Below are 26,495 nucleotides of genomic sequence, written 5' to 3' on the forward strand. Positions count from 1 at the left end.
ATGATGTACTTCGTTCGGTTACGTATTGCTGCTATCCTCACTTTAATAGAATTCAAACCCATGTGCAGCTGGAGGCGCATTTCCCCTAATGGGAAGAGCGCCGTCCTTGGGAGGGCGTGCAGGACTCTACCTGGCATTACCATGGCCTCGGGCCGCCCAGCATCGGTGTGCTCACGAGAGGCGCCCCGCCTTTAGCCAGCCTGTCGCTTCAGCAGGGTGATGTGCTTCTTCAGCCGGCTGGTGTCTTTGGGCACGCTCAGCTGGCTGCTGAGGTTCAAAGCCTGCTCCTTGGAGCTCTTCGACAGGCAGGTTTTCAAAAGGTGGGCAACGGCGGCATCCACGGTCTCTTCCCAGCCCTGCGTGCAAAAGCCAGTTTGGAATTTGTGTACGCACGGCAGCAGGCCAGTTAGCAAGGCTTTAACAAGGTCTCCAGGTGCTGAGCTACTGATTCGCCTCGACAGCCTCCTCCAGGGACTGAGACAACTGGACAAGCTGGTGCGTGGGAGGTGCTGTGTCCTGTACCAGGAATAGGGTAATCTGCAGTAAGGTCTATCTGCGGTGCGGGCCTGTTTGATGATCTGGAGGCCCAAAGGACCAGGAATGTCCCTTCCTTTGCCTTACATTCTGCAGGAGAGGATCTGGGCCTTACGGAACCCCTAGCTACGGCAGGGGTTACCTGGGATGGAGAGAAGATACTGCCACTTCAGCTGCTTGAGCCGAAGTCTTGAGGCCGTGGGCAAAAGCTGATAGTGCTAGTCTCCAGAGTGATTTGGGGAGCTGTGAGGGTTTATCTAGTTCTATTTCAGTATCACATGGCAATAATAATAATAATAATAATAATAATAATAATAATAAAAACAAAAAATAAATAAAAAACCCAAAAGGCACAAAGAAATGGCATCGTCCCCCTTTTCTACAGAGCAATTGCATGAGCTACACCAGTAAAGACTGGGGGAAACACGGTGTCACCTTTAAATGTCGAGGCTGCCATTCTAGGACCATCGCTGCTGCCCGGGGACCTCAGCACCAGCACAGAAGACAGCAGCGCACTGTACTAACCCAAAGGGACCCAGGCAGGTTCCAGTAAAGGGTGCAGGGCAGGAAGGGCCGATCGAGGCCCCCACTAAGCATCTTAGGGATGACTGACAAGATCCTCCTGACAGAGGGCCTAAGGCATTCAAGGCGTCACGCTTGCCTCCTGTCCCCGGGAACCCACAAGCCTGGCCTCCAGTCAGCTCCGCTCTGTGGGCAGCTGAGCTGGCTCTGGCCGCACGATGACTGTACAGCTCAGGCTCCTCCTCACTGACACGGTCTTCCTCCCAGGCACGTACGGTCGGTTCTTAAACCAAAGTCCAGACCCTCTCTCTTCCTGCTAACTGCCATACACAATAAACCAAGACTTTCATTCCATTGACCCATTTCTATCTCCAGGTAAAAGATGCCACCAGGAAAATTAGGAATTTGAAAAATGAACCTGAGAATCCTTTCAAGAGAACCTTAAAAGTCTTTAAAACCACTTCTGGCACCAAATCACTATAACATAATAAACCACTGGTTGCTACAAAGACATCTTTCTACTACTAGCAAAAATCTACAGTAGACTAATATCTAAAATTGCCTTCAGTAACCTCCTCAGAGAGGACATTTTTCTATATTGCTTTTGGGGCCTTTGACCACGTCCTGTGCAGTGCAAGAAGGAGTCCTGCAGAATTCTTTAGCAGCTATATGCTCTGTGGACATTTCAGCATTAAAGAAGATCTTCTGTGTCACTTAGACCGATCATTTAAGCAAGCCACTGTTTTTATAGATAGACTACATTAGCTTATCAGAAAACAGTAGTCGACAGTATTTACTCAACACAGGATGGCTTCGACAAAATTTCTTTTCCTGCTGCCAAACATGCAGGGCAAGTAAAATACCATGTCACGTATTGTTGGAACGTGGTCCAAGAACGGAGTCTTGTGAGGAGAATTCTGGGTGTCTTAAGTCCAAGAAAACAAGACAAGAGTCATGTGACCTCGGTTTCCCCTCCCCGGTGCAGGGGGTGTATTTGCCTTAGGTTGTCCATTACAACTGGCTGTTGCTATGCCATACCGACGTGCAGCGATGTGGGGCTTGATTTGTGGCTGTACCTGTGACTCATGTGACCATTCTTAACCCTCAGGGCAGTGGCTCTCAACCTGCTGTTCGTGACCCGTTTGGGGATTGTGTATCACTTACCCTGCATAGCAGACATTTGCACTCCAATTCATAACAGGAGCAAAACTGCAATTATGATGCAGCAATAAAAAGGTCACGGTTGAGGTCACCACAACACGAGGAGCGGTAGTGAAGGGTCCAGGTGTTAGGAAGGCTCTTGACCAGTGCCTCCGAGTATAAATCGTCTCCTGCTCTGAATAAAGTTGGCTTTACATGAATTTAGTCTGCTTCATTTTTAGGTTCCACTCTCACAGGTTTCACTGCCCACCGGAGTAGTAGACAATGTAAAGATATTTAGTGCAGATAGCGCTTTAATATAATAAGATATGGTGACAATGCTCAGATCGCTAATAAAATATTTTGAGGGCCTAAGCTGCTGCATAAATTCAAATATAATAATAAAAGATTGTCCTTATGAGATAAGAGATGGTGGAAAGCGATACATGGTTGAACAGATAGCATAACCGCCTACTAAAATATGAAACAGACTTCTCAGGAAGTAGGAACTTCCAGTGAGGAGCCGGAAGACGAGCTGTTCGAGCACCTCCCTGGTGCACGGCCGCTCCCTCTGTCAGTTTCCAGCACGGAAAGCACACATGCACCCACCTGCAGATGACAGACTCTTATTCTTTACTCAGACTAATAACCTGCATGTTTGGGCCTCTGTGTTCAGGTGTGAGAGTGGGGAATTGCCAAGGCGTGTGCATGGAAGCCAGAGAGTAACTTTGGGCATCAGTCTTCACTTTTCATTTATGTAAGGCAGGGTCTCCTGTGGTTGGTCACTGGGCACACTGGAGACTTAGAGACTTTCCCAGAATTCTCTGGTCACCATCTGCCACCTCGCCATTGCACTGATTACACTGCAGAGGCTGCCAGGTTGGTCATTTTTACTTAGTCCTGAGATTCATTTGTATTTATTTTTAAAAAGAACATTTATGATTAAGTGGTACATGATATTAAATGCTGTGAAATTAAAAAATGAAAGAGACTCAGATATGGCTCCTTCCTGTCAGTGCCTTGCATCACTTATAATAAAAAATATTAAAACTATAATGATGTAGAAAATAACATATATTTAGAGAGTGGTAGATTTAAAGTATTTTAGCAGGATTTGTTTTGTCCTCTAGTTTTGTTCTAGAACCAAAACCCTCAAATAAGTTATTTAAGATAGAAAGGGCTTTCTTCTGACCATCACATGTGCAACACTTGTGCACAAACAAATACACACACCACAAACATTTTTATAAAAACCTTTAAGACGCATATGGTATCTTGTTATTTACTAAAACTATCCCTGTATGTACAGAAAAGCACGGAAATGAACCTAAATTTAGTGAAGCAAGCAAGAGTGACTCAGAGAGCAATGTTCCTCTTTTTACAAAACTAAGGGAAATACTTCCTAAACATAAGGCAAAAGGTCCCCACAGAGAAAGCCTGTCACTACCACACTGTCCCCACAGAGAAGGCCTGTCATTACCACACAGGTGTCCCCACAGAGAAAGCCTGTCACTACCACACAGGTGTCCCCACAGAGAAAGCCTGTCACTACCACACAGGTGTCCCCACTACCACACAGGTGTCCCCACAGAGAAAGCCTGTCACTACCACACAGGTGTCCCCACAGAGAAAGCCTGTCACTACCACACATGTGTCCCCACAGAGCAAGCCTGTCACTACCACACAGGTGTCCCCAACAGAGCAAGCCTGTCCCACAGAGCAAGCCTACCACACAGGTGTCCCCACAGCGCAAGCCTGTCACTACCACACTGGTGTCCCCACAGAGAAAGCCTGTCACTACCACACAGGTGTCCTCACAGAGAAAGCCTGTCACTACCACACAGGTGTCCCCACAGAGAAAGCCCCACAGAGAAAGCCTGTCACTACCACACAGGTGTCCCCACAGAGAAAGCCTGTCACTACCACACAGGTGTCCCCACAGAGAAAGCCTGTCACTACCACACAGGTGTCCCCACAGAGAAAGCCTGTCACTACCACACAGGTGTCCCCACAGAGAAAGCCTGTCACTACCACACAGGTGTCCCCACAGAGAAAGCCTGTCACTACCACACAGGTGTCCCCACAGAGAAAGCCTGTCACTACCACACAGGTGTCCCCACAGAGAAGGCCTGTCACTACCACACAGGTGTCCCCACAGAGAAGGCCTGTCACTACCACACAGGTGTCCCCACAGAGAAGGCCTGTCACTACCACACAGGTGTCCCCACAGAGAAGGCCTGTCACTACCACACAGGTGTCCCCACAGAGAAGGCCTGTCACTACCACACAGGTGTCCCCACAGAGAAGGCCTGTCACTACCACACAGGTGTCCCCACAGAGAAAGCCTGTCACTACCACACAGGTGTCCCCACAGAGAAGGCCCCACAGAGGCCTGTCACTACCACACAGGTGTCCCCACAGAGAAGGCCTGTCACTACCACACAGGTGTCCCCACAGAGAAGGCCTGTCACTACTAACAGCCCCACAGAGAAGGGCCTGTCACTACCACACAGGTGTCCCCCACACCCCAGAGAAAGCCTGTCACCCACACAGGTGTCCCCACAGAGAAGGCCTGTCACTACCACACAGGTGTCCCCACAGAGAAAGTGTGTCACTACCACACAGGTGTCCCCACAGAGAAGGCCTGTCACTACCACACAGGTGTCCTCACAGAGAAGGCATGTCACTACCACACAGGTGTCCCCACAGAGAAGGCCTGTCACTACCACACAGGTGTCCCCACAGAGAAAGCCTGTCACTACCACACAGGTGTCCCCACAGAGAAGGCCTGTCACTACCACACAGGTGTCCCCACAGAGAAGGCCTGTCACTACCACACAGGTGTCCCCACAGAGAAGGCGTGTCACTACCACACAGGTGTCCCCACAGAGAAGGCCTGTCACTGTCCCCCACACACCACAGGCAAGGTGTCCCCACACAGAGAGAGAAGGCCTGTCACTACCACACAGGTGTCCCCACAGAGAAGGCCTGTCACTACCACCACACAGGTGTCCCCAGGTGTCCCCACAGAGAAGACCTGTCACTACCACACAGGTGTCCCCACAGTGTCCTACCACACAGGTGTCCCTAACAGAGAAGGCCTGTCACTACCACACAGGTGTCCCCCCACAGAGAAGGCCTGTCACCACCACACAGGTGTCCCCACAGAGAAGGCCTGTCACTACCACACAGGTGTCCCCACAGAGAAGGCCTGTCCCCACACAGGTGTCCCCACAGAGAAGGCCTGTCACTACCACACAGGTGTCCCCCACAGAGAAGGCCTGTCACTACACACACAGGTGTCCCCACAGAGAAAGTCACTACCACACAGGTGTCCCCACAGAGAAGGCCCTGTCACTACCACACACACAGGTGTCCCCACAGAGAAGGCCTGTCACTACCACACAGGGTCCACACAGGTGTCCCCACAGAGAAAGTGTGTCACTACCACACAGGTGTCCCCCACAGACAGGCCTGTCACTACCACACAGGTGTCCCCCCTGTCACCACCACACAGGTGTCCCTACAGAGAAGGCCTGTCACTACCACAGGCCTGTCACTACCACACAGGTGTCCCCACAGAGACTACCACACAGGTGTCCCCACAGAGAAGGCCTGTCACTACCACACAGGTGTCCCCACAGAGAAAGCCTGTCACTACCACACAGGTGTCCCCACAGAGAAGGCCTGTCACTACCACACAGGTGTCCCCACAGAGAAGGCCTGTCACTACCACACAGGTGTCCCCACAGAGAAGGCCTGTCACTACCACACAGGTGTCCCCACAGAGAAGGCCTGTCACTACCACACAGGTGTCCCCACAGAGAAGGCCTGTCACTACCACACAGGTGTCCCCACAGAGAAGGCCTGTCACTACCACACAGGTGTCCCCACAGAGAAGGCCTGTCACTACCACACAGGTGTCCTCACAGAGAAAGCATGTCACTACCACACAGGTGTCCCCACAGAGAAGGCCTGTCATTACCACACAGGTGTCCCCACAGAGAAGGCCTGTCACTACCACACAGGTGCACAGATTCCTACATATGCAACCAACCACTGATGTCAGCGAGGCCACCCATCTCTAGAACCGATGAGATCTGGCTCATTCCAGTTCTGCACATGCCTGTCCCCAGAATGGTGAACATCAATTTGTCTAAAAGGAACTGCTGACTCTGGACAGAGGCTTCTTCACCTTCGGAAACACATGATTCAACTGAGGGAGGAGTAAAAGTAGCAGTGAAAAGGAACTCCTGAGGCTCAGAAGCCGGTTGAGACAGCACAGTCTCAGGCACGCCCGACCCCTCCATGACGCCCTCCTGCTGCCGTGCCAGGGAGTGCAGAGCAGTGGCCTGTGCTACTGGGCCAGGGCAGGTTGCTTACGTATTTCTTCTTACTCAGGAAAGCGATATGCTATTTTTTTTTTTAAATTATGTCTAAATAAGGCTCACAGAGCTCTTTGAGCGATTACTTGACATCTTAACTGGAAGTCCCTTGGCTTTTGTTCCTCTTAACAATACATGGGGAATGTGAGGACGGCAGTGCCCACATCTTACTGTTGAACGACAGGAGTGATGACCCCACTTTGGGACGCTTGCCGCACACGTGGTCCCACACTGGGCATTCGATTGGTCCTCAGGAATTTCCAGAGGTGTAAAGACTGTCTTCATGAAAACCACACACCCTCGTAAAGTTTTCAAAGGTGCCACAAACGTCTTTGGATCTTGTTTTGCAAGGGTTTCCCAGTGATGGTTAGGCTTGAGCCGGGTGTTGTATGTGCTAAGCGTGTGGCCTCCCATCCAGCTACACATACTCCGCCTGGATCACAGTTTTTAAAAATATGGTTTAACACATTTGGTTTCCTGAGGGTGTGTTATTATGTTTTTGCTTTTTAAAGAACATTTGGTTTTTTTTTTTTATTTCTGGTTTACTATTGTTGTCACCTTCCAAATGACATAAATTATAAAAGATAAAAATCCTGAAATCATGATAACAGTCAGAGGCTGTGTGCAGTTTAGTTGATAGAAACTAAACAAAAAAATATAATGTTTGGTTATTTTCTGCTTAAAAATATAATTTGGATACATATATACATGTATAGATAATTTATGGAGGAAGAAAACCTTGTACCTGTATTGTTTTATTCATTTATTGTGCTTAATGAATTATAATAAGGTATAGCTAGGTCCAGAATATGTAGCTTAAAAACAAATCCTAAGAAAGGATAAACCGGAAGCAGAGGCTGACTCCTTTCTCAGGTAACAGTCAGGTGTGTGAGCCTATGCTGTGGACCTGCCAGGCCTCACTCTGCAGACTGCAGGCTGCAGGGTCACCCCTCCCAGGCACCTGCACACAAGCTCGCTCTCACTCCTAGCATCCTCTGCTCTGTTCGTTTCTCCTCTGCTCTGTTCATTTGTGAGGTCGGATGGAATCTGAATGCTCCCAGTTCCCTTCCTTCAAAGCCAAACTGTCCTTAAAGTGCAGGTTGCTTTACCAGTGCACAGATGAAGAGGCCTGTGTGTGCAGTCTGATAGAGGACTGAGAACCAATTAAGCATTTTGCTCTAGAAGACACTTGAATCCCCGTGTGACATCATATTCTATTCAATACATTTATGTTCCTCAAAAATTACTACTGCGTTTGCTTCACTATTTCATAATTATAAACATTGTGACACCAAACGGACTCTACCATTCTCTTAGCTCATAACTTGGATCTCTGATGTAGCATTAGCTTTACGATTTATGTTTTCCTGGAGTAACCTCTGGAAAGACAGTGTCAGAAACAAGCAGCTATGTCCATTTTACCACTTATCACCAGCTAAGGCTAAGGCTCAGGAAGAAAGGTAACCTTCACAATGTCTGTCATTTGTGCACATTTATCCTTGGTGAGATAAAAAGTCTCGAATTTCTCTCCATTATTAGCTTGTGTGGGTGGGTGTATTCTTGACTATACAGTCAAGCAGTCTAACAACTGGGATACACTCTGAGAAATGTGAAATATGTCATAAGTCACTGCATGAGGATCCCAGACTGCATTTAACAGATAGCTGTCATGTTTGTAACCTCGACTATTAAATATGGAACATTTATTTCTTAGTGTTATTTTTTTTTACTTTTGAAATTAAATAAAACTAACACACGCCACACAGGTAACCAAGGTCTACACAGCTCACTGAACTTTGGCCTGTAACTTTAGGAAGCCATAGTCATATATGCTGACCCATTCCCTTTTGTGGTGGTTTGTATATGCTTGGCTCAGGGAATGTCACTATTAGGAGGTCTGACCTTGTTGGACTAGGTATGGTTTTGTTGGAGGAAGTGTGGCACTATGGGAGTGGGCTTTGAGACCCTCCTCCTCGCTGCTTGGAAATTAGTCTTCTCCTGTTTGCCTTCAGAACAAAAGGTAGAACTCTCAACTCCTTCTACACCATGCCTGCCTGGACGCTGTCTTGCTTCCCGCCTTGATGATAATGGACTGAACCTCTGAACCTGTAAGCCAGCCCCAATTAAATGTCGTCCTTTATAAAAGTTGCCTTGATCATGGTGTCTGTTCACAGCAATGGAAACCCTAACTAAGACAGAAGTTGGTACCAGGAGTGAGGTATAGGCCTGGCCATGCTTTTGTTTAGAAGAGTGTGGATTTGGGGACTTTGGATTTGGAAAGCAGTAAGTTGCTTTAAGTGGGGCTTCATTGGCTATCCTAGTAGAAATATGGAAGACTTTGTGGCTGAGGGTGGTTTGAACTGTGGAAGCCTGGCCCTAGAGGTTTCAGAGGAGAAGACTTTTAGTATGTGGCCAAGAAGTTCTTGTAATATTTTGGTAAAGAATGTGGCTGCTTTGGGCCTTGTCCAAGGAGTCTGCCTGAGGCTAAGGTGAAAATAGTCAAATTAATAGCATTGTCAAAGAAGGTCTCAAAATAATCCAGTTTAGAGACTGTGCTATGGGTTAGTCTCATGAAGGGCATTCTGTGTCAGGAAGGGAATTCTGCTCAAGCATAGCAAGCTTAGGAAGGACAAATATAAAGCATATGGTGCAATGGGTACCAGGAAGTGAAATGGAGCTGAACCCTGTGTTCACAGAGATAAACATAGCAGAGAGTGGTGGCTTTGGGGCAAGGTCCCACCCACCTAGGCTTATTGTTTATGAGTTTGCCATTGAACAGGGAATAGCTATACCTAGGCATTATTATTATCTGGTTATTGCTTTCGTTCAGACTTTGGACCTGGAATGAACCACAATCCAGAAGTGGAGGCCACAGATCTTGATCCAGGTCTTGAGGAATAGTAGCCATGAAAAGGGTAGGCCCAAGAATAGTGGTACACACCTTTAATCACAGGAGACAGAGGCAAGCAGATCTCTGAGTTCAAGGCTGGCTTGGGATAGAGTAAGTTCTAGGTGAATAAAAGCTTAAGATTAAGGCATGGTGATACACGCCTTTAATCCCAGCATCAGGAGATGGTCATGCAGATCTCTGAGTTCAAGGTCAATGTACAGAGCAAGTTCCAGGACAGCCAAGCTTAGGCAGTGAAAGAGTTGGAAACCAGAAAGCTGGTGATAACGTTACAGAATAAGGTGGCCGTGTTCCAGCCACAGCAAGCAGCAAAACTCAGTAGCTTCAGCCATGTTGGTCTGGCTCTAGAGTTAAGAGCAGAAGAGGTTACTGGGACAATTGATACTGAATGTCTGGAGCTAAGAAATTACCAGGGATTAAGAGGAGACCAGCATCACTAAGGTAAAGATCTTCTGGGAAGTGTTTTCCGAGAACACAAAGAAGCTGTGTTCCAGAGATAACCGGGGTTGCACCTCGTGCTGCAGCTGGACTTGGCAATGTGTAAGAGTCACCCTGGTGGTACTGGCTGTGAAGACATGACGGGGTCATGGAGAATAGCTGAGGCTGGGCACCATGAGAGGCCAGGGAAGGCCATTGGTGAAAAGTACAGCCTCTGTTGCAGTTGCCAGCCCAAGCAATGAAGGGAGCCTCTGAAAGGCTGGGGGTGAAGCCTAGATGCCGTAGGAGACCCCAGCATATTGGAGGTGCCAGTACCGTGGGACGATCACCAAGAACAGCAGCAGCAGTGGAGTGGATCGACCTAGAGTGCTACAGAGCACAGAGCTGGGGAAGGGACTCAAGCACTTTTGAAGAGCCCAGAAGATCATGTGTGGATCCCAGACACTGGAGCAAGAACTTGTGAAACTGGAGATGCCTTGGAGACCCCAAGACGGTAGAGATTCCAGAGCTGTGTATGCTGAGGAAAGCTGCTAACGGGGAGTGGAGCCAGCCAGAAGGAATTATGTTGCAGTCAACAAAGCTGAAAGGAGCTGGAGCTCTGAAGGCCGCGTTGACATCAGACGTGGAGAAGCAGAGGCTGCAGTTTGTCCAGCTGGGTTTTGGCCGTGCTCTGGTCCAGTATTTCCTCACTACGATGTTTTGGAATGGTAATGTACATCCTGTGATGTTGGAGGTACGTGATTTGCTTTTCTATTCTGATGTTATAGGGGATCACAGTTAAGGGATTGGGTGAGTCTCAGCAGAGACTTTGAACTTTCGACATTTGACACTGTTGAGACTTCAACATTGTTCATGGGGACTTTGGAAGTTGAATTAAATGTATTTTGCATTATGCTATGGCTACGTATGGCACCCACAGACTCATGTGTTTGAACAAGCCTATGGGGGCCAGGGAGTGGAATGTGGTGGTTTGGATCTAGTTGATCCAGGGAGTGGCACCATTAGGAGGAATAGCCCTGTTAGAGGAAGCGTGTCACTGAGGAGATGGCTTTGAGAGCCTCCTCGTAGCTTCATGGAAGTTAGTCTTCTCCTTTTGCCTTCAGAAGAAAAAGTAGAACTCTCAGCTCCCCCAGTGCCAGGCCTGCCTGGATGCTGCCATGATTCCCGCCTTGATGATAATGGACTGAACCTCTGAACCTGTAAGCCAGTGCCGATTAAATGTTGTGCTTATGAGAGTTGCCTTGACTGTGGTGTCTGCTCACAGCAATGGAAATCCTAAGACACTAAGACGCCATGATACTGTGCCTCATCACATGACTTATACGTGCAGTGGTCTAGCGTAATGAACCTATACGATGTACCTGGATGAGCTGGGCATGGTGGCACACGCTTTTGGTCCAGCAGAGGCAGGTGGATCTCTGTGAGTTTGACACCAGCCTAGTCTAAGAGAATTCCAGGACAGCCAGGGCTATCACACAGAGAAACCCTGTCTCATAAAAAACCAAAAATTCTATATGTATTTTAATATCCATATATCAATAAACAGGTTTTGCTCTTATACAAAGGAAAAAATAATTTGGTGCAGTTTATAAAGAGCACAAAAAGGAGGTAGAATGTTTCCCTTGTAAAAAGTGATCCTTGAAAAACTGTACAGTTGTGGAAGAACATCTGTAGTTATTTGAGAGATTATAATAAAAAGTGGAAGGAACTTCATCCTCTAAATGATGATGAACTCTGTGCTTCTACTCTTTGTGGATGCAAAAGGATCTGTTCTTGAATTTACTGGTATGTGAACAAGCATACGACAATGTTGGAATATGGTGAAAGAAAACAGCGTCATGTCCTGCTGGAGTTCACAAGAGGATACAGGCCAGAAAGCGGGGGGTTGCAGACTGACCTGCCTACAGCAGGCAGACGGACTGACAAACAACACGTGCTATCCACAGGAAGAAAACGCCAGTGGCTCTGCATTGATGAGACTCAACTCAGTTTCTGTCGATGGATGGGGGGGGGGGTGCCAAGGAGGCACAGAAAGGGAGTTTATAAATGAGAAATGGGGGAGCCAGGTGACAAGGCCCTGACGGCCCGGCACTGGCATTCGAACTCCACAGAGGGCAAGCACACAACCAGATGTGAAACGGGAGGACTGGAGTGTGGGGTTCCAGAGACAGGAAGGGTGTCCGCTACAGAAATGGGCAGAAAGGCTGCTTCAGTCAAGCAGAAAAGGAATGGCCAGGGCAAGGAGCTTTCCAGAAAGGAATTGCTAAGAAAAGCTCTGGGCTGTGTATTGTATTCAACTCCGGTAATGCAGAATATCACATAATTAAACAGCAGCAGAGCGTCTGAGTAGCAACAACACGAGGATATGGCCGTTATGAATATGAACTAATTCCACATGTTTATCTCGCTGGCTAAGACCATGGGAAACACCAAAATATTTACTTTCTGGACCGCATTCCCATGGACAGTTGTAATTGTGGTGATACTCGAGCCGTCACCAAGGCAGACTTAATAGTGACACCGGACTTCCTCCTGGTTCTCCTCTGAGCAGGCTCATTAGTAATGGCGGTGATTAGTCATCCTCCGTCCAGGCGGCAGGACAACGGTCCTGACCAGATCTGACCTGCGGCACAGGCGCCTTTAAGCCTTATAAGTGAGCCTCGATAAGCCCCTCATACAACAGGACTTCCTATTACAAACATCTGTTTTCTCACGTGAACCATGTTCAATATGTTAAAAATAGGTTTCCTCTCTGTACCCGTTTGTAAAAGGAACCATCAATCAATCAGACTGAAGGTTCAAGTCTCCCTCTTACGGAGATGTGAATTTCCATCCCAACTTTCTCAGGGAGTTTTAAAAGTTAGTACCAGGGAAAGTTAACTATTAGGTCCTTGGGAATACAATAAAATGTTTCTTTTTCAAATGGTAGAAAACACTGCCAAGGATACTGAATGCAATTCAAAGGAAAGGAAATATCAAGACAAACGCTATGCTGAGTGGTGTCTAGGAAGCCAGGTCCCCACACCAGCACACTATTGCTCTTTTCCTTCTAGACTCCCCCAGAACACACAGGCCTCAGAAGAAAGAGAAGGCTCACTGGGAAACCTCAGTCCTCCTCCCCCTCCCCTCCTCCTTCACCTCCTTCTCCCCCTCCCCCTCCTCCTTGCTCTCTCGCCATCGCCATCAGCTGGATGATAGATCCAGTCATCTGAGCTGTTTACTAAACACTGAGAAGCAGATCTGAACTTCGATCAGGAAGGGCAAAAAGAATTCATCCACGTCCAATCCAAAATAAAGCAAGTATCCAGAAGACTGTAATCAAAAGAATTCAAAGGAAATTCTTGTTCATATTGACAGGAAAGATTTCATAATGACCACAGTATTAGCCAAGGGCACACAAAGGATACAACATTTTGCTTTTGGTTGCTGTGAGGAAACACCTGAGGTCCTGCCTAACTTATAAGGATAGATGGTTTACTTGGACTCATGGCTGCAGGGCTATCAACCATGGTCACTTGGCCATGTTGCCTTTGGGTCTTTGGCACGACATAAATAGTATCAAGATGGTAGCACAGGGCAGAGCAGTTCACCTCGGGAGAAGGAGAAGGTGGAAGATGGTGGGAAGGGCTGGGCTCCCAGTATCCCTTTCCGCTACCTTCAGTGGTACCCTTCCTTCCATTAGGTTCCACCTCCTCAGGGCTCTACCACCTCTCAGTAGTGTCGCAGCCAAGCTCCCAGGGCATGCATCTGTAGAAGTAACTGGTATTTATACAAGTACCTGGTGTTGACATTCGACTACACAGATACCTGGGCACCACAAATAAGGGACGTTAAGTCAGACATCAGGAAGGATTCTCACATCAGTCTCTTGCTCAGATTTCATTAGTTTACTAATATGTGCTGTGGCGAACCCAATGAATACAGCTATGCAACAGACTTTCTGGAATGCCCAAAATTTCTGTCTGCGCTGTCTAATGCAGCCAACACTCATCACACGTAGCTACTAGCAAGGGAAAGACAGAAAATGAAGTCAATTCATTTCACATCAGCTTTCCTGTATTTCGTGTGGTAGTGGCTACTGTATTGGAGAGTTCAATATTGGAATATTTCCTTATGGAATTTGATTAAAACCACCAAAATGACGCCTAAATCTGTTTTGTCTCAAAGGTTATGTCATAACCCAAATAGTGCTTAAAAACCAGTAAGACTTCAGCAACAATTCATTAGATGGTTAAATGATTTGATAAAAGATTATCCCATTGAGCCAGTCTTTTGGCTTCCGTGAGGTGTCACAGGAAAGAGATGCTTAATGTCACAACCTCTAATACAACCCTCACTGACAGGAGTAGACACAGTATGTTTTACAGAACTTCAAAATAGATGGGGTAGAATTTCAACCCTGCTCCCTCTAAGATTTCATGCTCTCAAATGTCTTCTTCTCCTAGCCTGAAAACTATTTCTTTTATAATTTAAAATTATTGGGAGCACAGGAGTACAGCCCAGTGGTAGAGACTACACTTAGCATTCCTGCTGGTCTGGGTTAGATATACAGCAAGCACACACACAAGAGCCCTACTATATACACAGAGATAAAATACTATTTTGGACTACATTATACTATCATTACAGAAAGAGGATGGGAAATTTTTAATTATTAAATCCATCAGTGATATGCTTAAGACCTCTTAGAGACAAAAAAAAGTTTTCAAAAATTTTCACAGTAGTCAAATCATCTCCACAAAGTACATCATATATATACATACATATATATATATATGTATATGTATATATATATATATATATATGTTTTAGTACCTTCAAAAAAGTACTTGTGCTAGTCTGAAATACTAGCATTTATTTGCTACTGGAAAGTAACAAAAGGAAGGAAGGAAGGAAGGAAGGAAGGAAGGAAGGAAGGAAGGAAGGAAGGAAGGAAAGGAAATATCCCTAAAGAGACAGGATAAAGAAAACAACCATGAGTTCTGCTATACATGCAGTGCTGCTTCAAACAAAATGCTGATGACTAGCATTGACCCCTGATGACATCATGTGAAGGGCACTGCTCTCTGTGAGGAATGACCCCCGATGACATCACGTGAAGGGCACTGCTCTCTGTGAGCACTGACCCCCTGATGACATCATGTGAAAGGCACTGCTCTCTGTGAGGACTGACCCCTGATGACATCACGTGAAAGGCACTGCTCTCTGTGAGGACTGACCCCCGATGACATCACGTGAAGGGCACTGCTCTCTGTGAGCACTGACCCCCTGATGACATCATGTGAAAGGCACTGCTCTCTGTGAGGACTGACCCCTGATGACATCACGTGAAAGGCACTGCTCTCTGTGAGGACTGACCCCTGATGACATCACGTGAAGGGCACTGCTCTCTGTGAGGACTGACCCCCGATGACATCATGTGAAGGGCACTGCTGTCTGTGAGGACTGACCCCCTGATGACATTCAAAGGGTACTGCTCTCTACTAGCATGAGAAGGTTCTAAATATTGTTTGCTTTGTGAATCTGATATCATTAGGAAGAAAATATTCTAGAGTTTTCTATCAATTGAATCCTGCTTGATATATTTCATCTCGATAACTACACAACAAAACAGTATAAAAAATTATACAGATGTGTGTGAAACAGAAATACCTTCTGAACGTTTCTTTCTACCTGTCAATACTTGTGGGGACATCTGCCCTTGGGCTGCCAGTGTCTTCTGGAAATGCTGCCCACATGTCTGGTTTTTCCCCCTCACACATGTGCTCTGCCATCTACCCACAACCAAACCATCTAAATTGCATTCAGATTTTTGTGGTATCATAATAACTTCAATATGGGGTGTATTTTCAACATTCTGGTAAGAGACTCCTTTCTTTCCTGCCTCGCCCTCCTCGCAAGTTATTTCAGGTTTGAATATTTCATTTTCATGGCTCAGCTGGGTAGTGCAGAGTCCCACCGTATAACACTTACCTGGAGGTCTCCACACACAGCCTGGGAATTGTGAACCAGCATGGCAAAGCCACACAGTGTATGTGTATGTGTTAAAAGATGAAGAAATGTTTCTTTTAAGACACAAGCTGTCTCAACATCATGGCTCTGAAGTGAATACTACAGCCCAATTAAAGATGAGAACAGCACAAGAAGTGTCCAAATGACTCTGTATTCGTCCTTCTTCAGTCTGGGTTATCTCCAACAGACATAAGAATATTCGCTTTCTAATCTTACCACATTAGGAAGAGAGTTGGAAGAAACTTTTCTTCTTTGGAGAATAGAGGATATATATACAAGGTAGAGAGTCTCCAAGGGACTAAGTCTTTCAACTTTCTACCTCGTGAACACACACGTCCATTTCTACAGGACTCTGGTCTCCATGGCATACATGTGAACACACTCATGTATTTCTACAGGACTCTGGTCTCCATGGCACACATGTGAACACACATGTCCATTTCTACAGGACTCTGGTCTCCATGTATGGCACACATGTGAACACACTCATGTATTTCTACAGGACTCTGGCCTCCATGTATGGCACACATGTGAACACACTCATGTATTTCTACAGGACTCTGGCCTCCATGTATGGCACACATGTGAACACACTCATGTATTTCTACAGGACTCTGGTCTCCATGGCACACATGTGAACACACTAATGTATTTCTACAGGACTCTGGTCTCCATGTATGGCACACATGTGAACACACTCATGTATTTCTAAGAGATTCTGTTCTTCAAGCCCACCATGGTGAACATATTCAACCTAAGATCAATTCCAAACCCAATACAGTGGAGGGAGAGAACCAATTCTGCTAAAATAAAACAAAACAAACAAAAAACAGAAAAACAAAATACCAGAGTGGCGTTGCACATTATAAAGTTCAGTAGTAAGTTATGATGCTAAGACAGCTTGTGTCTTAAAGGAAACATTTCTTCATCTTTTAACACATACACATACACTGTGTGGCTTTGCCATGTTAGTTCACAATTCCCAGGCTGTGTGTGGAGACCTCCAGGTAAGTGTTATACGGTGGACTCTACACTACCCAGCTGAGCCATGAAAATGAAATATTCAAACCTGAAAGTTTCATTCCTTCTAACAAAAATCAATTTTTAATTGTTCTTTACTTAGGACATGAAATATCAAATAAGAAAATGACGAGCTGAGACAAATTGCAGAAAGATTAACTCTCTGTTGACAGTACATTTCCCTCAACCTGATATACTGGATTGGCAATGTATACCTGAACCCTCAGATAGAGCTAAACCCTAGACAAACATTTTCATATACATATACAGCTGAGTTATAAATAGGCATAGAAAGAAGCTGACAATAGCTAATAATAAAATCAAAGACTCATGACAACAAACTATAATAAACATTATGCTAACATAAATTCTCTCTTGTCAAGACTATATATATATATATATATATATATATTAATATTTTCTGATCTGCTGTTGAACACAAAACACAGGAATTAAGAACCTTCAGACAATGAAACAGGATTCAGGAGGGAGGATTAAAGATGTTTAGTTTATTACTTTTGTGTCTGTCCGTGTGTGTGTATGTCTGCCTGCCTGCATGCATGCATGCATGCATGTGTGCATGTGTTCATGTGAGAGAGTGGGGAGATGGTGTGTCACAGTGCATATGCAGAGGTCAGAACCCAGCTGCCGAGCTTGCATGGCCATGGTCCTTCCCTGCTGAGCCCTCTCACCAGCCTCGGCAGCATTAATGCTCCTACCTGTTATACAAGGGATTCATGTTAGCCTGTGCACTGGGCTGCCTGCTTTCTTCTCCTCCACCTTCACACTCAGTTCTTCCATTGAATAAATACGGGCTAAGCACTGGGGCTTTGGCAGTCATGAGACAAGATTCTTGCTCTCCAGTACGACTGAGAGACACACAGTTATCATGAAGGTGATTTGGAAGGAGGTGCAAACCTGTTCCAGGGATGACTTCTAACTTCCGGTCCTTTACTTGGCTGACTCCTTAGCTCCTCTCACAGCCCTGGGGGCAGGAACTAACTTGCTCTTTATGGACACAGACACAGTGATTCAGGCCAGCTAAGGACCATGGCGGTTGGCATTTAATGGTAGAACCAAAATCAGAGACTACCTAGGCTTTCTACCTGCTAGAGCGAGTTTATAAACAGTCCGACCCCCACCCCACTCTGTGCTCCTTCCCCTCTTGCAGAAAAGTGTCTCTGGTCCTGCTACTGAAGGTCAGTTGGACTTACAAAGATTTTTGCTGGTCTCTTTATGTCATTTGCCACTAAATACGCAGTCTGCTTTTCAGTGTATTTATTCGTATTTTAGGTCACAAAATAGAGCTTTTTTGTCTTAAAATTTTGATGCAGCTGACAAAGCTTGTGATTTTTTTCCCTGTGGTAGTTTCATAAGAATGGCCCCTGAAGGCTCATTTTTGGATGCTTGGTGCCCAGGTGTTGGTAAGGTTTGGGAAGGACTGGGAGGTGTGGCCTTGATGGAGGAGGTGTGTCACCAGCGGAGGGCTTTGTCTACTTCATGCCCAGTTAGCTCTCTGCCTGGTGCTTGTGGATCAAATGTGACCTCTCAACTACTGCTTTACTGGCTGGCCTGCCTGCTTTCCTGTTGCCTGCCTCCTGCTGCCTGCCTGCCTGCCTGCCCCCTCCTGCCTGCCTTCCCCGCCTGCCGCCTGCCTGCCTCCTGCCTCCTGCCTGCCTGCTGCCTGCCTGCCTTCCCCTGCCGCCTGCTGCCTCTTGCCCGCTGCCTGCTGCCTCCTGCCTGCTGCCTGCCTGCCTGCTGCCTGCTGCCTCCCCTGCCTTCCTGCTGCCTGCCTGCTGCCTGCTGCCTGCTGTATGCTGCCTGCTGCCTGCTGCCTGCTGCCTCCTGCCTGCTGCCTGCTGTCTGCTGCCTGCTGCATGTTCCCTCCTGCCTGCTGGCAGCCATCTTCTGCCTGCTGCCTGTTGCCTGCTGCCTGCCGCCTGCCTGCCTGCCTGCCTGCTCCCTGTCTCCTCCCTGTTGCCTCCTCCTTGCTGCTGCCTGCCTGCTGCCTGCCTGCCTGCTGCCTGCCTGCCTTCCTGTCCTCCTGCCGCCTGCTGCCTCTTGCCTCCTGCCTTCCTGCCTGCCGCCTGCCTGCTGCCTGCCTGCCGCCATGCTCCTTGCCATCTATGGTGGTCGTGGACTCTAACCCTCTGGAACTGCAAGCCTCAAGCTGAGCATTTTCTTTCTTAAGAAGCCTTGGTCATGGCGTCTCTTCAAGGCCACAGAAAGGTAATTAAGACAATTACCACGTTCGTTTAAATAAGGTATCTGGCTAAAAACACACACTTTCTGAGCAGACGGACTAGGTCCAAGTCCCAGGGCTCTACTTAGCAAAGCATTTGACCACAGGAAAATGTAGGTTTTGTTATTTGTAATGGGGATAGGACCAGTACTTAAGTTATCTCCAGGGCCACATCTATGATTAAATGGGAAATACCTGCTGACCACTTGAAGAAGAAAAGCATTAGTCTCACTCAGTACTGTTACTTTCGTAACCACGTCCTTAGATCTAGGTGTGAAACTGGGTTTGAAACGGCTTCCCCTCAAACAACCACCACGAGGACTACGCTTGTGTCGCTGGTTTCCAAGGTGCCCATTGATTCTCCATAAATAAATCCACACAGAAGGGCACCCACGAGGCACGTGGTCCTGTATCATCTACGATTCAAGGAATTTCTGTGTTTTTGGTTTTTTAATGGACTCTGGTTGGAAACCTCGCACGCTCGTTTTCTCCCTTTCATTCTGAGGACTCTGTGAACGTATAAAGAACTCTGTGAGTGTAAGCGTCTCTTCCCGTCATCCGCAGCAAAGCCATGTCAGTGCCCTAACCTTTGAAGCAACACTAAAACTTAAGGACACCGAACAAATTAAAATGACTGAGCTGTTTTCCCTGGCAGCCTGGGAGGGTTAGCTAATCTGACGGATCTACTGCGATCACCCAGACTGTCAAATGACTACTCTCCTGCCTCTCGGAGATTGAAGAGTACATAAAAGCAGACTGAGGACCACATAAAAATGGACTATATACCTATTTTTAAAACCACTCATGGGGGGCTGTGCCATTATATGACACTTTTATTATGGTTTGAAAAGGAAAACAGAGTTTTTGTGAAAACGTAAGCCTTCTTTTGATGCCTTTAAAAATCACAGCCATGTGATACCACCCCCAAACCAAAAGCCTCACAGTCCACAGTCACAGGGCCCTGGGGCTTGTGGGTCCTTACCAGTTCCTGCGTGTCTTCCTGTAGTGGCAGAAATGCTGCTTCCAGAATAGCAGTCTGGTCAGCACTCAGCCTCTGCCACAGCCTGATTAACAGGATCAGCAAATGGGTGGCACTCTTCAGGCCGGCGAATGACTGCAGCAGCCTGTCCTGGTTTTCCTGGACTGAATCTGCTAGAGCAATCACCTGGAGAAATCACAAACTTTAGTTAGGGACGATGTCACAGTCCTCAAGCCCTCGGACATTTCATTTGCTCGCTTCTGTTTTTCTGTCAAACAGCTTTGTCTTCTTCCACAGACGGAGCCCTCTGCTAGCTTCCTTCTTTGGGAAAATCCCCCAGTAATTCCGAATCCACATGGCCAGAGAAGGGAATATCCACAGACCCGCTTTGTAAGGGCGACCTTCAGTGTGTGCTTTGCCACAGGAAGAGGCGTACTCTCAAGAGTAAAACTACTTCAGTCTTTTGTAATTAGCTATGGAGACTGATCAATTAAAATAAAATCAAAGTAACTGTACTAGTTGTTTAAAAAAAAAAAACGTTGTTGGCCAGACTCCGGGGCCGGCGGATCCCTGCCCTCAGCAGCTCTCTGCTCCCAGGCCCCCTGGAGAGGAGTTCTCGCCGCCTGGTCGGGTGGGCACTCCTGAGGCAGCAGAGCGGAGGAGACCACCAACGCTGCCCACCCCTGCCCACATCCCTGGCCCAGGAGGAAACTGTTAACGGCCTCTGGGTACCCGGAGAGGAGGGCCCAGGAGCAGCAGGTCCACAGCGTCTGAGACACCGCACCTGAAGGGACCCCACCGGATAAACAGTTCTCTGCACCCAAATCCCGTGGGAGGAGAGCTAAACCTTCAGAGAGGCGGACACGCCTGGGAAACCAGAAGAGACTGCACGCTGCACACAGTACTGAGCCCAGAGGAAAACACCAAAATATATCTGGAACCCTGGTGCCACGGAACCTCCCGGAAGGGGCGCAGATCTTCCTGGTTGCTGCCCTTGAGAGCCCGTAAGCGAACTTGAGCCTCGGGTCCACAGGTAAGACCAACTTTTCTGCTGCAAGTGACTTGCCTGGTGAACTCAAGACACAGGTCCACAGGAACAGCTGAAGACCTGTAGAGAGGAAAAACTATACGCCCGAAAGCAGAACACTCTGTCCCCATAACTGGCAGAAAGAAAACAGGAAAACAGGTCTACAGCACTCCTGACACACAGGCTTATAGGACAGTTTAGCCACTGTCAGAAATAGCAGAACAAAGTAACACTAGAGATAATCTGATGGCGAGAGGCAAGCGCAGGAACCCAAGCAACAGAAACCAAGACTACCTGGCACCATCGGAGCCCAATTCTCCCATCAAAACAAACATGGAATATCCAAACACACCAGAAAAGCAAGATCTAGATTCAAAATCATATTTGACCACGATGCTGGAGGACTTCAAGAAAGACGTGAAGAACTCCCTTAGAGAACAAGTAGAAGCCTACAGAGAGGAATCGCAAAAATGCCTGAAAGAATTCCAGGAAAACATAAATAAACAAGTAGAAGCCCATAGAGAGGAGACACAAAAATCCCTGAAAGAATTCCAGGAAAACATAAATAAACAAGTAGAAGCCCATAGAGAGGAGACACAAAAATCCCTGAAAGAATTCCAGGAAAACACAATCAAACAGTTGAAGAAATTAAAAATGGAAATAGAAGCAATCAAGAAAGAACACATGGAAACAACCCTGGATATAGAAAACCAAAAGAAGAGACAAGGAGCTGTAGATACAAGCTTCACCAACAGAATACAAGAGATGGAAGAGAGAATCTCAGGAGCAGAAGATTCCATAGAAATCATTGACTCAACTGTCAAAGATAATGTAAAGCGGAAAAAGCTACTGGTCCAAAACATACAGGAAATCCAGGACTCAATGAGAAGATCAAACCTAAGGATAATAGGTATAGAAGAGAGTGAAAACTCCCAGCTCAAAGGACCAGTAAATATCTTCAACAAAATCATAGAAGAAAACTTCCCTAACCTAAAAAAAGAGATACTCATAGGCATACAAGAAGCCTACAGAACTCCAAATAGATTGGACCAGAAAAGAAACACCTCCTGTCACATAATAGTCAAAACACCAAACGCACAAAATAAAGAAAGAATATTAAAAGCAGTAAGGGAAAAAGGCCAAGTAACATATAAAGGCAGACCTATCAGAATCACACCAGACTTTTCGCCAGAAACTATGAAGGCCAGAAGATCCTGGACTGATGTCATACAGACCCTAAGAGAACACAAATGCCAGCCCAGGTTACTGTATCCTGCAAAACTCTCAATCAACATAGATGGAGAAACCAAGATATTCCATGACAAAACCAAATTTACACAATATCTTTCTACAAATCCAGCACTACAAAGGATAATAAATGGTAAAGCCCAACATAAGGAGGCAAGCTATACCCTAGAAGAAGCAAGAAACTAATCGTCTTGGCAACAAAACAAAGAGAAGAAAAGCACAAAAACATAACCTCACATCCAAATATGAATACAACCGGAAGCAATAATCACTATTCCTTAATATCTCTCAACATCAATGGCCTCAACTCCCCAATAAAAAGACATAGATTAACAAACTGGATACGCAACGAGGACCCTGCATTCTGCTGCCTACAGGAAACACACCTCAGAGACAAAGACAGACACTACCTCAGAGTGAAAGGCTGGAAAACAACTTTCCAAGCAAATGGTCAGAAGAAGCAAGCTGGAGTAGCCATTCTAATATCAGATAAAATCAATTTTCAACTAAAAGTCATCAAAAAAGATAAGGAAGGACACTTCATATTCATCAAAGGAAAAATCCACCAAGATGAACTCTCAATCCTAAATATCTATGCCCCAAATACAAGGGCACCTACATACGTAAAAGAAACCTTACTAAAGCTCAAAACACACATTGCACCTCACACAATAATAGTGGGAGATTTCAACACCCCACTCTCATCAATGGACAGATCATGGAAACAGAAATTAAACAGAGATGTAGACAGACTAAGAGAAGTCATGAGCCAAATGGACTTAACGGATATTTATAGAACATTCTATCCTAAAGTAAAAGGATATACCTTCTTCTCAGCTCCTCATGGTACTTTCTCCCAAATTGACCATATAATTGGTCAAAAAACGGGCCTCAACAGGTACAGAAAGATAGAAATAATCCCATGCGTGCTATCAGACCACCACCCTAAAACTGGTCTTCAATAACAATAAGGAAGAATGCCCACATATCGTGGAAATTGAACAATGCTCTACTCAATGATAACCTGGTCAAGGAAGAAATAAAGAAAGAAATTAAAAACTTTTTAGAATTTAATGAAAATGAAGGTACAACATACCCAAACTTATGGGACACAATGAAAGCTGTGCTAAGAGGAAAACTCATAGCGCTGAGTGCCTGCAGAAAGAAACAGGAAAGAGCATATGTCAGCAGCTTGACAGCACACCTAAAAGCTCTAGAACAAAAAGAAGCAAATACACCCAGGAGGAGTAGAAGGCAGGAAATAATCAAACTCAGAGCTGAAATCAACCAAGTAGAAACAAAAAGGACCATAGAAAGAATCAACAGAACCAAAAGTTGGTTCTTTGAGAAAATCAACAAGATAGATAAACCCTTAGCCAGACTAACGAGAGGACACAGAGAGTGTGTCCAAATTAACAAAATCAGAAATGAAAAGGAGACATAACTACAGATTCAGAGGAAATTCAAAAAATCATCAGATCTTACTATAAAAGCCTATATTCAACAAAACTTGAAAATCTGCAGGAAATGGACAATTTCCTAGACAGATACCAAATACCGAAGTTAAATCAGGAACAGATAAACCAGTTAAACAACCCCATAACTACTAAGGAAATAGAAGAAGTCATTAAAGGTCTCCCAACCAAAAAGAGCCCAGGTCCAGACGGGTTTAGTGCAGAATTCTATCAGACCTTCATAGAAGACCTCATACCAATATTATCCAAACTATTCCACAAAATTGAAACAGATGGAGCACTACCTAATTCCTTCTATGAAGCCACAATTACTCTTATACCTAAACCACAAAAAGACCCAACAAAGAAAGAGAACTTCAGACCAATTTCCCTTATGAATATCGAAGCATAAAAAATACTCAATAAAATTCTGGCAAACCAATCCAAGAGCACATCAAAACAATCATCCACCATGATCAAGTAGGCTTCATCCCAGGCATGCAGGGATGGTTTAATATCTGGAAAACCATCAACGTGATCCATTATATAAACAAACTGAAAGAGCAAAACCACATGATCATTTCATTAGATGCTGAGAAAGCATTTGACAAAATTCAACACCCCTTCATGATAAAAGTCCTGGAAAGAATAGGAATTCAAGGCCCATACCTAAACATAGTAAAAGCCATATACAGCAAACCAGTTGCTAACATTAAACTAAATGGAGAGAAACTTGAAGCAATCCCACTAAAATCAGGGACTAGACAAGGCTGCCCACTCTCCCTACTTATTCAATATAGTTCTTGAAGTTCTAGCCAGAGCAATCAGACAACAAAAAGGAGGTCAAGGGGATACAGATCGGAAAAGAAGAAGTCAAAATATCACTATTTGCAGATGATATGATAGTATATTTAAGTGATCCCAAAAGTTCCACCAGAGAACTACTAAAGCTGATAAACAACTTCAACAAAGTGGCTGGGTATAAAATTAACTCAAATAAATCAGTAGCCTTCCTCTACACAAAAGAGAAACAGGCCGAGAAAGAAATTAGGAAATGACACCTTCATAATAGACCCAAATAATATAAAGTACCTCGTGTGACTTTAACCAAGCAAGGAAAGATCTGTACAATAAGAACTTCAAGACTCTGAAGAACGAAATTGAAGAAGATCTCAGAAGATGGAAAGATCTCCCATGCTCATGGATTGGCAGGATTAATATAGTAAAAATGGCCATTCTACCAAAAGCGATCTACAGATTCAATGCAATCCCCATCAAAATACCAATCCAATTCTTCAAAGAGTTAGACAGAACAATTTGCAAATTCATCTGGAATAACAAAAAACCCAGGATAGCTAAAACTATCCTCAACAATAAAAGGACTTCAGGGGGAATCACTATCCCAGAACTCAAGCAGTATTATAGAGCAATAGTGATAAAAACTGCATGGTATTGGTACAGAGACAGACAGATAGACCAATGGAACAGAATTGAAGACCCAGAAATGAACCCACACACCTATGGGCACTTGATTTTTGACAAAGGAGCCAAAACCATCCAATGGAAAAAAGATAGCATTTTCAGCAAATGGTGCTGGTTCAACTGGAGGTCAACATGTAGAAGAATGCAGATCGATCCATGCTTATCACCCTGTACAAAGCTTAAGTCCAAGTGGATAAAGGACCTCCACATCAAACCAGATACACTCAAACTAATAGAAGAAAAACTAGGGAAGCATTTGGAACACATGGGCACTGGAAAAATTTTCCTGAACAAAACACCAATGGCTTATGCTTTAAAGATCAAGAATCGACAAATGGGATCTCATAAAACTGCAAAGCTTCTGTAAGGCAAAGGACACTGTGGTTAGGACAAAGCGACAACCAACAGATTGGGAAAAGATCTTTTACCAATCCTACAACAGATAGAGGGCTTATATCCAAAATATACAAAGAACTCAAGAAGTTAGACCAAGGGGAGACAAATAACCCTATTAAAAATGGGGTTCAGAGCTAAACAAAGAATTCACAGCTGAGGAATACCGAATGGCCGAGAAACACCTAAAGAAATGTTCAACATCGTTAGTCATAAGGGAAATGCAAATCAAAACAACCCTGAGATTTCACCTCACACCAGTGAGAATGGCTAAGATCAAAAACTCAGGTGACAGCAAATGCTGGCGAGGATGTGGAGAAAGGGGAACACTCCTCCATTGTTGGTGGGATTGCAGACTGGTACAACCATTCTGGAAATCAGTCTGGAGGTTCCTCAGAAAATTGCATGTTGAACTGCCTGAGGATCCAGCTATACCTCTCCTGGGCATATACCCAAAAGATGCCCCAACATATAAAAAAGACACGTGCTCCACTATGTTCATCGCAGCCTTATTTATAATAGCCAGAAGCTGGAAAGAACCCAGATGCCCTTCAACCGAGGAATGGATACAGAAAATGTGGTACATCTACACAATGGAATATTACTCAGCTATCAAAAACAATGACTTTATGAAATTCGTAGGCAAATGGTTGGAACTGGAAAATAACATCCTGAGTGAGGTAACCCAATCACAGAAAGAAATACATGGTA

General features: G+C 45.5%; 1 protein-coding gene across 1 annotated transcript in view; it reads right to left on the bottom strand.

Annotated features, from left to right (window-relative positions):
- Window positions 1–175: 175 nt before the first annotated feature.
- The window catches only part of LOC116907282 (protein PTHB1-like), a 44,963-nt gene continuing 18,643 nt past the window's right edge, over window positions 176–26,495 (bottom strand). The window contains exons 2-3 of the mRNA XM_032910234.1: window positions 20,184–20,366; window positions 176–356 (exon numbers count right to left, since the gene is read on the bottom strand). Of these exons, the coding sequence (XP_032766125.1) occupies window positions 192–356; window positions 20,184–20,366 (348 nt within the window). The 3' untranslated portion in view covers window positions 176–191. The remainder of the gene's footprint in view (window positions 357–20,183; window positions 20,367–26,495) is intronic.

Source organism: Rattus rattus, chromosome 8 (genome assembly GCF_011064425.1).
Source record: "Rattus rattus isolate New Zealand chromosome 8, Rrattus_CSIRO_v1, whole genome shotgun sequence".
NCBI classification, from domain to species: domain Eukaryota; kingdom Metazoa; phylum Chordata; class Mammalia; order Rodentia; family Muridae; genus Rattus; species Rattus rattus.